At 39.8% G+C, this 12,919-nt stretch overlaps 1 protein-coding gene across 1 annotated transcript; it reads left to right on the top strand.

Annotated features, from left to right (window-relative positions):
• The first annotated feature begins 2,064 nt into the window (after window positions 1-2,064).
• On the top strand, window positions 2,065-12,273 carry LOC145430533 (uncharacterized). The gene is made up of 3 exons (XM_080305756.1): window positions 2,065-2,145; window positions 3,659-4,807; window positions 12,168-12,273. The coding sequence occupies exons 1-2, from the start codon at window positions 2,065-2,067 to the stop codon at window positions 4,433-4,435; spliced, it is 858 nt and encodes a 285-aa protein (XP_080161882.1). The 3' UTR covers window positions 4,436-4,807; window positions 12,168-12,273.
• The last annotated feature ends 646 nt before the right edge of the window (window positions 12,274-12,919 follow it).

The raw sequence follows: 12,919 nt of genomic DNA on the forward strand, positions 1-12,919 counted from the left end.
GTAAAGGAGTTTGACTGCATTCCAGCAAGTCAGACAAGCAAGGAAAAACAGGATATGTTTTTCTTCTTAACAATGCAGAGCAAAATATCACTAGCATTACTGCCCAACTCTTGTTTTTTTCGACTTAAAAAAACAGCTGCAGCACTTGATGGACGGAGCCTAATCAGTGGTCTGTGCATAGCTTATTTAGCAAGCCACAAATACACAACAGTGGCAGTACAGATTCAAAGTTTTACAATTTTACTACTGTCTAGATTCACAGCAAAATAAACCAACTGCATCATCAATCAAAAAATCAGTTTGCCAAGTAGTCGAAGTTGATGAAAATTTATTTAAAAAAGTAATTAGCAAATAAATCTGATCTCAGTGTTTTTCACAATAGAAATGAAAAGTAGAAAGACCTCATGGGGAAGTCAAAGAACGATGAGTCTGAAGAAAAAAAAAATAGAGGTTGTCCCCCAAACCACCACTACGCAGCAGTTTAATGGTTGTTTTTTGGATTGGATTCCCCTGCTTTTACTGCTTTGGTCATCATTGAAAGTGATGAAACTGACCAGCTAAAATCTGCTTTTTATAAAGTTTGATAAATGATGTGTGGCATCGCTTCAAATTTGCTACTTTGTTACATTCTCTACAGAAACAACTTAGATTTTCAGCGAATCCTCAAGAACAAGGCTAAAGGTCTATAGCAATGCTAGCACCTCTGTGAGGTTGAACTTTGGCGCAGTGGATTTTTAAGCTAAATGCTAGCATAAGCATGTTAGCATATTGTCATGTTGATAACAATCTGGGTTTTAGCAAGAAATTCTTACCATGTGGACCACTTTAGTTTTGTATGTTAGCAATGCTAACATTTTATATTTATCCCTCATCAAAGCATAGCGCAGGCTTCTGGAGTTATCATTAGTTTTACACAGATTTGCTGATATAAGGCATGTAAAGAAACTGACCTGATGATGGCACTCGATGAAAAGCCACAATAGTTCATGAATTTTGAAATCTTTGATGAGTCTTTATATCAAATTTCAAGACATTTCAAACCCCCAGCTGGTGAAAACCATGAATTTTCATCGCAATCCAGCAAATTTTGAGATATTTTACATGCCAGCATAGTGGTGGGCTGATGGACCAACAGTACCATTAGTAAAACCGCACCACTAGCATGGCTAAAAATGATGTGATTATGTTAACTTCATGATCTCTGCTGTCTGACTCTGTTCTCCTACCGATTGGTAACTTTAACCACTGGTGAAAAGGCCTCTGTCATATAGTGTGTCGCCACTGTTTAGTGAAGCAGCGTCGCTGTTGCTAAAGCCAATCCCTTGTTATTGAGCCCACGTAATACCATGTAATATTATGTCTTTGTACACTCGCTGCAGTTCAGCGGTTGCATTTGATTCACTTGTTTTCCACACTGCGCCGTGCCAGTGCTATGGTTAGCAGCAGAACGCTCTCGAGGGGCATGACTCTCTTTGGTTTTGGACTCGAGCAGCCTTTCTTCCATTTAATGAGGCCTGTCTTTAAAAAAGAGAGAAAGAGAGTGAGAGAAACATATCCTTTGCTCTGTTCCATCTGAACAGCTGCATCTGCGGTTTTTTCCTCTGATGGCGCTGTGGTTTTGCGAGTCATGCCCTTTAGACAATCTACCTCTGCTCCGATGTTTGAAGGAAGCTCGTCTGAGACTAAGAGAAGAAGACGGCGAATGAGAGCAACAGAATTAGATATTCACAGCTGGCAAAAGGCAAAGTGTACTGATTGAAATGACTGCTAGATTAAGTCACCTAATCTTTTTGTTTGTTTGTTCTAAGTCAGTTGACAAGATAGCAAAACAGATCCTCAGTAATTAAGAAACATGGCATGATGAACCTTATATAATAATGCTATCCCCAAAGTGAACAATCTGAAATATAGCCAGTCAAGTGCTTAATGGCACCAGGCTTCACCACAGTAACCAAAACACGATGCAGCATTTACCCTCCAGCCCTCCCTGAGCCAGAAAACCTCAGCGCAAGACCGACACCCGAGAGCAAAACACACAAAGGACAGCAGCATGGAGAACTAATCATGAGAGGAAAAGCACAGGGAACTGGAGGAGATGAGAGCGGTAATAAAAGTGAAGCGTGGACGTTGCAGCCAGGACTTGTGGTAAGACTAAGGTATAAGCACTGAAAACTAATTTTGTGAGAACATTTCATGAGAGTCTGACATAGGATCAGTGAGTTAGATGGTAATGATAAGATGGGAGTGTACCGAGTCCCAGAGGGTTCATGATTGGTTAGGATCTTACTTTTTCCAATTATTCTGTCCAACAGATCAACACAAACTACACTTTACTTTTTTTCCCTCACTTTTCCTTTTACTAGTTTACTTGATGACACGAATAAACAATTTTAAACTCTAGTTTGTACCATTTTATTGTTCTCTTATAAATTCTATATAGATGTTTGTTGTACGTGTAGTGAATAGTGCAGTCTCTTTTCTGCATTTCTCTTTACTACACTATATTTTCAGGAGCCAGGTGTATTGAAAGGCCTTTGGTATGTGAGGGTACACATTTACTGTAATACACTCGCTGCTGCCATCTTCTCCAAGTTGACACATTACTGCTTGTTAATGTGGGTGACTCATCCAAGGCCTCACTTAGGAAGGAGGAAGCAACAGATAAAGGTGAGATAAAAGCTGATTAGACAAAAGGAGTGCAGGAAGGACGGAGCACACAAATGGAGTCAAGGACAGTCAGATAGAGGGAGGAGAGGAAGCACCTCAGGTCATTAATCGAGAGCGGGCAGGTGTGTAGCTATTTCATTCAGGGCAGGGTTCAAACGTCTTTATGTTTCAGTTTCCCCATTCTGTAGCTGCCAGAGCCCTATTTTAAAATGGTAAATATTCATAGTGGGATCAGTTTTTTCTAATTGATTTCTGTAAAAACACATTTTATTTCAGGGTGGATAAAATGTGGCATTTTCATTAGGAAAAACATTTCAAATCCAACGTCCTGATGAACAGTGTCAACTTTCTGGGATTTTCCCTACCTGGAGGATTGTGTATGCATTAAAGACTCTCAGGGTTAAGTCGGTCCATGCAAATCAAGCAGATCAGATTGACTGAATTTACCCCACATCATCTCGACGAGGATGGTCTTCATCAAAAATGATCACTTTTATTTATACATTATGCAAATTAGGCAGGCAATTCCTTAGGCAGGCAATTTGTTAGCAACAAATAGACACAAAGCTCATTGAAATAGGTGCCCTAATGAACCTTGCTGAGATGCTGGACTGCTTCTTATATAGCACTTTTTACTCTAGTTGAGAATTCAAAGCACTTTATACAAGATTTACCCATTCATACATGCACTTTTTTTCTCTGTCTAACTAATTTCAGTCTAACATTCTGATGTTACAGGGATACTTCTTTGGCATGCAGACTGGAGCAGCTAGGGATCAAACCACCACCCTCAGATTAGTCCATGTCCTACTCTACTCCATTATCAATCCTGGTGATTATTCCCTCCACACTCACCACCAAGCTGGAGCATCTGGGACTCAGCTCATCTATGTGTCAGTGGATCTCCAACTTCCTAACTGGCAGACCACAGGCAGTAAGGATGGGTGGACATGTCTCAGCCTCCACCACTCTCAGCACTGGAGTCCCCTAGGGGTGTGTTCTGAGCCCCCTGCTGTACTCTTTGTACACATATGACTGTGTGGCCACTACCAGCTCCATCACCATCATCAAGTTTGCTGACGACACCGTCGTGGTGGGCCTGATCTCTGATAACAACGAGACGGCCTACCTGAAGGAGATTAGGAATCTGGAGAACTGGTGCCAGAGGAACAACCTCCTTCTAAACGTCAGTAAGACAAAGGAGCTGATAGTGGACTTCAGCACTAAGCAGGAGAGGAACTACCAGACCCCCGTCATCAACGAGTGCCCAGTGGAGAGAGTGGACAGCTTCAAATACCTCGGAGTTCACATCACGCAGGACCTGTCATGGTCCTGTCACATCAACACCGTGGTGAAAAAGGCCCGTCAGCGTCTCTACCACCTCAGACGCTTGAGAGACTTCCAACTGCCCTCCAAGGTGCTCAGGAACTTTTACTCGTGCACCATAGAGAGCATCCTGGCGGGAAACATCTTAACCTGGTTCGGGAACAGCACCATGCAGGACAGACGAGCTCTACAGAGGGTTGTGCGGTCAGCTGAGCGCACCATCCGCTCCGAGCTCCCTGACCTGCACTCAATCTACAGCAGGCGGTGCTGGACCAAGGCCAGGAAGATCGTGAAGGACCTCAGCCATCCCAACAACAGACTGTTCTCTCTGTTGAGGTCAGGAAAGCGATTCCGCTCCCTGAAGACCAACACAGAGAGACTGAGGAGGAGCTTCTTCCCGCAGGCAATACGGTCTCTCAATCACACCACCACACAGTACTGACCCACACATATGGTTCTTACACACACACTGGACTTTCTGGACTTTGGTTTTGCACAACACTGGTCACTATATTCTTCATTTCCGGTTAATACTTGTACAGCTGCTGTTATTGTGTATATATTTATTTATATTTAGATTTCTTCATACATTCTTATATAGTTCTATATTGTGTATTGTGTATTTTGTTGTACAGTTATTTTATTTTCAACTTTAATTTATATATTTATCTTATTCTTCCCAGTTAAATTTACCCTTCATTCTAATTTGTGTTGTACAGTTATTTCATTTTTAACCTTAATTTATATTTTATTCCTTCCTAGTTAAATTTACCCTTTTTAATTTTTCATATTTATTTCCTTTCTTATTCATAGTGTTAAGATTCAATATTGAGGAAGGGTACAAGAGGTGATCGAAGAATAACCACACCGATCCGGCCGGGTGAAGTCAAACGATGATTTTAATGAATACACGCGTGGGAAGACACTCTGTACGCAGACAGCCAGTAGTCTTCAACTTAATCAAAGCATGAACAGATATTTTATAGCATCAGGGTTTGTTTACTGACGCCCCTTCATACGTCACAGACACATTTTATACATAGATCAGATCAACATCATCATGACTTTTCACCCAGAAAATCATCTCCTATTTTCATGGCTTGGTACTTTCCGTTCTTATCTTAAAATGAATTGTTCCTCTTTCTTGTCGAGACAACAAGAAACGGTTCCTCTTTTACCGAGACAATTTTGTAGTTACAGCCAAACATAACTAACCTCTTCCTCTAAATAAATCTAATTTAAAGTGTGTGTGTGTGTGTGTGTTGACCTCACATGCTCTTTCTCAATTCACCTGTTGCACTTCTGACCTTTTACCAGACCAGAAGCTCACTGAGACTATGTGTATGTCTTCTACTAAATAAATGTTTTAATCAAGAACCTCTACTAAAACCTTAATATAAAATGATAAAGCTATCTGTTACATTGTTAAAGCCTCGTCTTAGCCTGCGGCTCAAAATAACTTCCTGCTTCTTTCTGCATACAACTTCCTGTCAGCCTGCAACTCAGTCTTTCTGAAAGAGACACTGTCTAAACCTTGGAATGCAATATCCATGCTGCAAATTATATTATTAATGCAATAACAATTATTTAACAATAGCAGTAAAATAATTTCCCTCCTCGACACTCCCCCTTTTGACCTCTGAAAACCAGAGGTCACAATACATTGTGTCCTCACGCAGACCCTTCTCTGGTGGTCTCGAACCTCGAGATCTCCAGGATCCTCGCCCCTCCTGTGGTCGCCGAGATCAGTCTTCTGCAAAGGAAACAAAACACCTTTTCTTGCATCTCCCTAACTTATCCTATCTGGGACTCTTTAATTAAAAGCATGATCCTAATTATGCTCTTAACTTATTGACTTGTATTTATGTATACTCTTCAACGTTACTCATCACTTTAAACTCTTTGAGCCCTGCTTTCACGTCCAGTTGCTCGCTCTATTTTCCCTTATCTGATCATCAACATCCTGTGCACAAATTGTCGCTGCTGCAAGTTAATCTACTCCAAAAGAAAACAACCACTTTAATCAATTAAGTTCAAGCATATAAGCAATTACTCCTGTATACATTTCATCATAGCTAAATGCTGCCTTGAAACAACTCCTATGTGTTAACACTAACTTCATTTTAAAACCTCACATTTCCTATGTTATCACCTGTTTCGGTATAGCCTTTTTATTTCATTTTGCTCCTTTTAATGTAACAATACCTCCTAATTCTAGTTTATCAGACTTAACCAAAATATATGCTTTCCTTCCTCTTTGGTCCTTCTTTAAGTTCAGTTAAAAGCTAAATGAATTTAAGGCCTTTTGCCTGGAATCAATACTGTCATGTGTGTTTCTTAACTCTGTGTCTGTAAGCGTGTGCAATCCTTCATGAACTCATATTATCCTCACAGTAGATTGGCTAATCATAGCGCTAGCCAAAGGCTCGTGACCCTCCAGAGACAAATTTGAGCCACAACTCCTTTAAAAGCACAAAATGCAATATGTATAAAAATCATTTCTATTTATAAGCTCCCCCTTTTATCCTAAAAATACCTCCTATGTAATATCTGTATGTGTAAGCCTACATTATAACCACTTCTTCTAAAGATCAAAAAATCAAACCTGTTCTACCCCTTCAACCCTCACTAATTTTCCCTCTAAGATTTATTCACAGCTTTGAAAAACTGGCATTGTATCTTCTAAACAGGATTCATGGTCCTGGGCCATGTTGGCCCAGCATTCTTGGTTCCTTGTATTTTCGCTCCTTATTTAGGCCAGGTTTTCTGAGGTGTCCTGTTGTGGTGTTCCCTAAGTGTTTTTTCCCTTTGTGACTCTTACCCCCTTGTGCCCCTCTGTCTATTTATGAGCTCTCGTCTCTCTTTGTGTTTATTCCATGTTTCCCCCAGCCTGTTATGTCTGTGTTCTCCCCGTGCTCTGGGTGTATTTAAGTTGTGTCTTCTGATATTGTAGTTCCTGGTTCGTCTATATTGTTTCCCCTCGGTCTCCCTGCGTCTCTTGTGTATTTCCCCGGACCTCCCTGCATCCTCGTTTCTGGTTTGTGTTATTAGCTTACCCAGTTTTCCGGTTTCTTGTTTTTCCACCAGTGCTGTTTTGTGCCCACCGTTGTAAATAAATATTCACCTGCACCAGAGCTGCCGCCTTTTGGGTCCTTTTCTACAACTCCACACGGCTTGCCTCGCAAACCGTGACAAGTTCACTTTTAATCCTTTAACCTTAACTTAAAAATACCAGTTTCAGTTTTACCATATCCAAATGATCAAAAACCCAAAAGGTCCTAAAATGATCCTAAATTATTAAGCAATTAAATTATTAAACCCTAAACCCCCCTTTATCTTGATACATTTCATGTGTCAAGATACTATACAAAACTTAAAACTGCTCAGTTTTCCCCACTCATGATCCAATCTATGTCATAAAAATAAACTTAAAACAGAACAGTTATCAGTCATGTGTTTCTACAATTAATGGTAACTGAGTTACATCAAAAAATATTTCCCCTTTAGCATTTGGCATTCTCCCAACAATATACTATAATCTCATAATCTAACCCCACCTAATAAAACAAAACAGAAATTTTCTCTGGTAAAAACAAATTGTTTGTCCACATTTATTCACCCTCACATTCACTCACATGCAGTCACACCATATATTTGCTGATAGTGGAGCTTCCCGCACGATCAGATACTCCACCCTCAGCAAAATGAGCTCAGTCATTTTTATTTTCCATAGGGAAATATTTCTTTATGCTTTTGGACTGGATTGACTCGCATAAAATCCTTTTTACAGGGACTTACGACCTTGATCAGTCCCCACAGGTAGCTCTCCTCAGCCAATTGTAATCTGGAAAGCCCCCTTATATTTGCTCCTCCCGAGAACTTTCAGCGCCGTTATTCACTGTTGCAGGCCTGCTTAAAACAGAAATGAAAAAAAAAATAGAGCTGATTGTTAGCTCATAAAAACAAAACAAAATCACCTGACAGGTTTTCTTTAAGTGCACTGTTACAAAATAATGGGCCCAATTTTAGACATGTCCATGTTTCCTAAAACTCCCTCTATTAAAAACAAAAATAACAACAACAACCTACCTGACAGAATCAACCCATCACCACAACAACCTTAAACACACAAATCTTGCCACCACATAATTTCACCTCCTCAATACACCAAAAGTCTCATTAAAACCACTCAATTTGCACACAAAAATCACCCCCTTATGCTCTATAACATACTTCAATTCAGCATAAAACCCCCTTACGACATCATATAATCACTAAACTATAAATTTCCTACCCCAATCTGCACTTCTCGTCTCTGCTATGCTTCCTCTTCCTGAAAGTCACAGTCACACACACACTCCAGCTAATTTGCATACTGAGTCATCTCTCAAGAAGCTGTAACAACAGAAACATATGTTTAAACATTCCCAACTCATTAAATCATTTTATTTCTTCCAACAGTGATCACTAGTGTTGATCACTCAGTACGAGAGCACTCCTAAGTCACTCTTTTTTAAAACTACTTTAATCCCTTTTTCGTTTTCATAACTCCCTTTGTCATATGGCTTATTCTATTCCTCAATTACAAACTCAAATGTATTTTATTAAACATTCACACCCTTGTATCATTCATACAAAATAGCAAGCTGTTCTTCATTGCCTATGTTTGTGTTCTTAGCTAGGTTTAATCAGTGTCTATGCATTAAACTCCATGAGCTTGTCTTGTCTTGTCTTTATAAGTTTAATGCATTTCCTGTTTGTGTGTGTGAATTTGCATATGGTGCTTTTACAGTGTGTCAGACTCCTTCATAATTTTGCCTTTAAACAGTCAATTTTCTCCTCCCCAACTTTACTAACCCAAATTCTGATTTCCTACCTTAAATAGCAGCATTCCTTGTCCTCAGCCAGAAGGTAGGGCTCCACTTGCCACTTTCCACCTCCACCCTAGCCCAGCGGTCTTACCCGTCAGGTCCGAGAGTATTCGTGACTGTGCCTGCCTTAGGTTGTCCCAGGGTTTCGAGGTGGGATCTTACCCGTCATGGGCTATCCAGCCTTCCATACTCGCCTGATACGGGGCCCAAGTGGGCAGGGGAGGGAACACACTGGCTCTGGGAATTAAAGGAATGTAAGCTGCTTCCTTCATTGCATCTTATGTTAAACTATCTCTATAATAAGCTATCTCAATTCTGACTCCTTCCTAGAATAATTTCACATATGGCACTTTGTGTATGTGTGTTTTCTATTCATTAATGTAATTGTCAGTTATTTTCTCTCTTCATTTTACTTTATTTATCTGTTTGTTTGTAACGTTCTACTTTAGTTCTACTAAACCTTGATGTAAAAAACAATACTCCCTTATTTCACGCACACACTCTGCATTTTGCCTACGCACACACTTCTCTCTCAGACTTCCTCTGTTCACACATCACCTTGCACTCACTCTACTATCAACTTTCATAGTGTTATTATTATTTAGTATTTTGTACACCTCACACAGAATCATTCAAATCGAGTACTCACAGCATTCACATCACAACCTTCAACTTTCACTTTCGATCCTGCAAGACGCAGAGATGGACATCTCCTTCACCTAACATAAAACTAAATTACCATATCAACATACAATTACTGAAATTCAAACTCAAATACGCCATCTGTTTTAATAAAGTCAAAGAGTAAACAGGTGTACCAAGTGTATGTACTTATGTGTTTTAAACTGAAAGAAAAAGAAACTCAAAACTCTCATAACATCACTCATGCATCTCTTAAATTAAAAACACTTTCAAACTTTAAAACCTCCTACTTTACATCACCAAAGAAATACCTCTCACACCTTCATTCATCATTCAAAACCTTCTAGTCACCGCATTCACACTTAAACTGTGACTAGAGTTGAAGAATATAACTCAAAACACAATTTCCTAAGAGTATTTTAGACATGCTTGTCATAATCAAAAAAGCAAGTAAAAAACAAACAAACAAAAAATTGAAACCTCCATTAATTCTCACCGCACACACAAGAAATTGAAAAAATAAAACCCACCAGCAGCTAATGCTGGAGAACAGTTACTACTGAAAGTCATGTGTTAGTCTTAAGTATATACAGTGCACTCAATATATTTATATATCTACATCCAAACTCAATCAATTACTATACATCCACTACGGCAACTCAAAACTTTATTTATAGTCCTTTGCTAAACATAAATGGCATTTTAAACACACACTCTACAATGTTTGCAGCAGTATTTGTAAAACCAACTGTGGCTTAAACAGTTCACTGCTTACTCATTTGCATTTTCACTCACACACACACCTCCAAAAATAGCAGCAGGCAGTCAGTGCATTACTGACTCGACACACAGAGATCTCTTATTACAAAGACGTCTTATATTTACAACTACTGTCAGATCTGTCAGCTTTAGCGCCTAACCAATTTAGACAAATTTAAAATAACCGCCCACCAATTAACCAGTATCAAGACTTTAACTGTTTCTGGCCTCATTTCTAAAATCCCTAACTCAATTTAAAAGCGTCAACCAACCCAAACTTTGCCTGAAGCTCTATTTTTGGCATTTCACAGCCAAGGCTTACCTCGAAGTGTTAAGTTAAAGTTACACGCCCGAAGACCAACTTCTCCTGTCCAAAAAAGCGCAGATACCGTTGCAAACGGTAAGGAGACTCTAACTCCTAGCTTAATTCCGGGATGCCCTGTACCCCACAGCTAAACCACACTGAACTAACCCTCTTCGCCGAGAGGTCAATGTCGCGCGTCCACGACAAGGAGGGAGCGTAACCTCCGGGCTCTGCGCTTCCTAGCAGACTCGAACTGCCGTTCTAGAATAATTTAGAATATTTTGAAACAACAATCAACACCCGAAACAAGTGTATAACTGAGGCAGGTGCAACCTAGTGGCCAATTTGACCGCTCAGGTCCACTCTTATGACCAAATTTGGACTCTAACCAACACAATAACCAATTCCCTACCAACTACTTGAGACTCTAACTCAATTTCTTTGGGACTTCAACCCATTATTTAAACTTTTCTTATCAGACTCTTAACTACTTTCATTTCTTCTTAGCAGAACTCTAACTGCTTCAACTCATGAGATTTTCATCAAAATCAAAACAGACATCCACCAGTAACTTCAGTGAGTAGACTTAAATTTTATCATGTCCAATTTGGCACACTTTGGAAATAATTCAACAGGTAGTGCCTTACCTTTTGGATAAGCCGGCTTATGCCCACTCACTTAGACCACTGGAATTCACGTCTGCCCGTCAGACCACCCAAGACCCCGGATTTCTCCGTCCAAACCTCCAACTCTCCTTCCCCAATAACCGGACGAAGCCCCCAAATGTTAAGATTCAATATTGAGGAAGGGTACAAGAGGTGATCGAAGAATAACCACACCGATCCGGCCGGGTGAAGTCAAACGATGATTTTAATGAATACACGCGTGGGAAGACACTCTGTACGCAGACAGCCAGTAGTCTTCAACTTAATCAAAGCATGAACAGATATTTTATAGCATCAGGGTTTGTTTACTGACGCCCCTTCATACGTCACAGACACATTTTATACATAGATCAGATCAACATCATCATGACTTTTCACCCAGAAAATCATCTCCTATTTTCATGGCTTGGTACTTTCCGTTCTTATCTTAAAATGAATTGTTCCTCTTTCTTGTCGAGACAACAAGAAACGGTTCCTCTTTTACCGAGACAATTTTGTAGTTACAGCCAAACATAACTAACCTCTTCCTCTAAATAAATCTAATTTAAAGTGTGTGTGTGTGTGTGTGTTGACCTCACATGCTCTTTCTCAATTCACCTGTTGCACTTCTGACCTTTTACCAGACCAGAAGCTCACTGAGACTATGTGTATGTCTTCTACTAAATAAATGTTTTAATCAAGAACCTCTACTAAAACCTTAATATAAAATGATAAAGCTATCTGTTACATTGTTAAAGCCTCGTCTTAGCCTGCGGCTCAAAATAACTTCCTGCTTCTTTCTGCATACAACTTCCTGTCAGCCTGCAACTCAGTCTTTCTGAAAGAGACACTGTCTAAACCTTGGAATGCAATATCCATGCTGCAAATTATATTATTAATGCAATAACAATTATTTAACAATAGCAGTAAAATAATTTCCCTCCTCGACAATAGCCTTTCCTTTTTTGTTTTCTTTAGGTCACGAGCAGTTGTCCAAGCATTTCACTACATATCGTACTGTGTATGACTGTGTACGTGACAAATAAAATAAAAATTTGAATTTTGTTAATTTTTTTGGAGGATTTGAATATTTTTAAACCTATTTCTCAATTCAGTCTCTACCAGGATTTCCTATGGAACTCTCACATACGAGCTTTTTCTGTTGCATGAAAATCCTTTTCTTTTGTAATATCAAAACATGGAAAATATGGTCATTTCTCACAGTTAAATGCACATATATGCCTTTCTATAGTTATGAATGATCTCTCCTACGTCATTGACACCGGAAACTTGATGCAATAGACTGGGAGGTTGGCAGGATGACGAGTGAGTGGCGAGCCCCGTGGGGAACCCTGGGTTAACCACTAACAACCAACGGCTTTCCAGTGCCGACCATGCTGCACTTTAAACAGCCACTTTGCCAGCCCAGTGATGGGCATATGGTGCCAGCCGGGAGGGCTGCACTGGCTGGGAAGCCACCAATATTCATTGTTCACACATATGAAAGGCAAAAGGGAATGGACAGTTCCAAAAAGATCTATAATGGGGTGGTGTTTAAGAAAACACAGTTGGAAAACACTCAAGGACATTAAAAAAACCTCCCTTTTTCCATCACTTTTCTGTTTCTGTCAGCCTCCTTTTCCTTTATCTGTCCGTCCAACAAAGCTGGGAACACAGCAGAGTGAAAAGAGAAAAAAAGAGAAGCC

This window comes from Astatotilapia calliptera, chromosome 8 (assembly GCF_964374335.1).
Source record: "Astatotilapia calliptera chromosome 8, fAstCal68.1, whole genome shotgun sequence".
NCBI classification, from domain to species: domain Eukaryota; kingdom Metazoa; phylum Chordata; class Actinopteri; order Cichliformes; family Cichlidae; genus Astatotilapia; species Astatotilapia calliptera.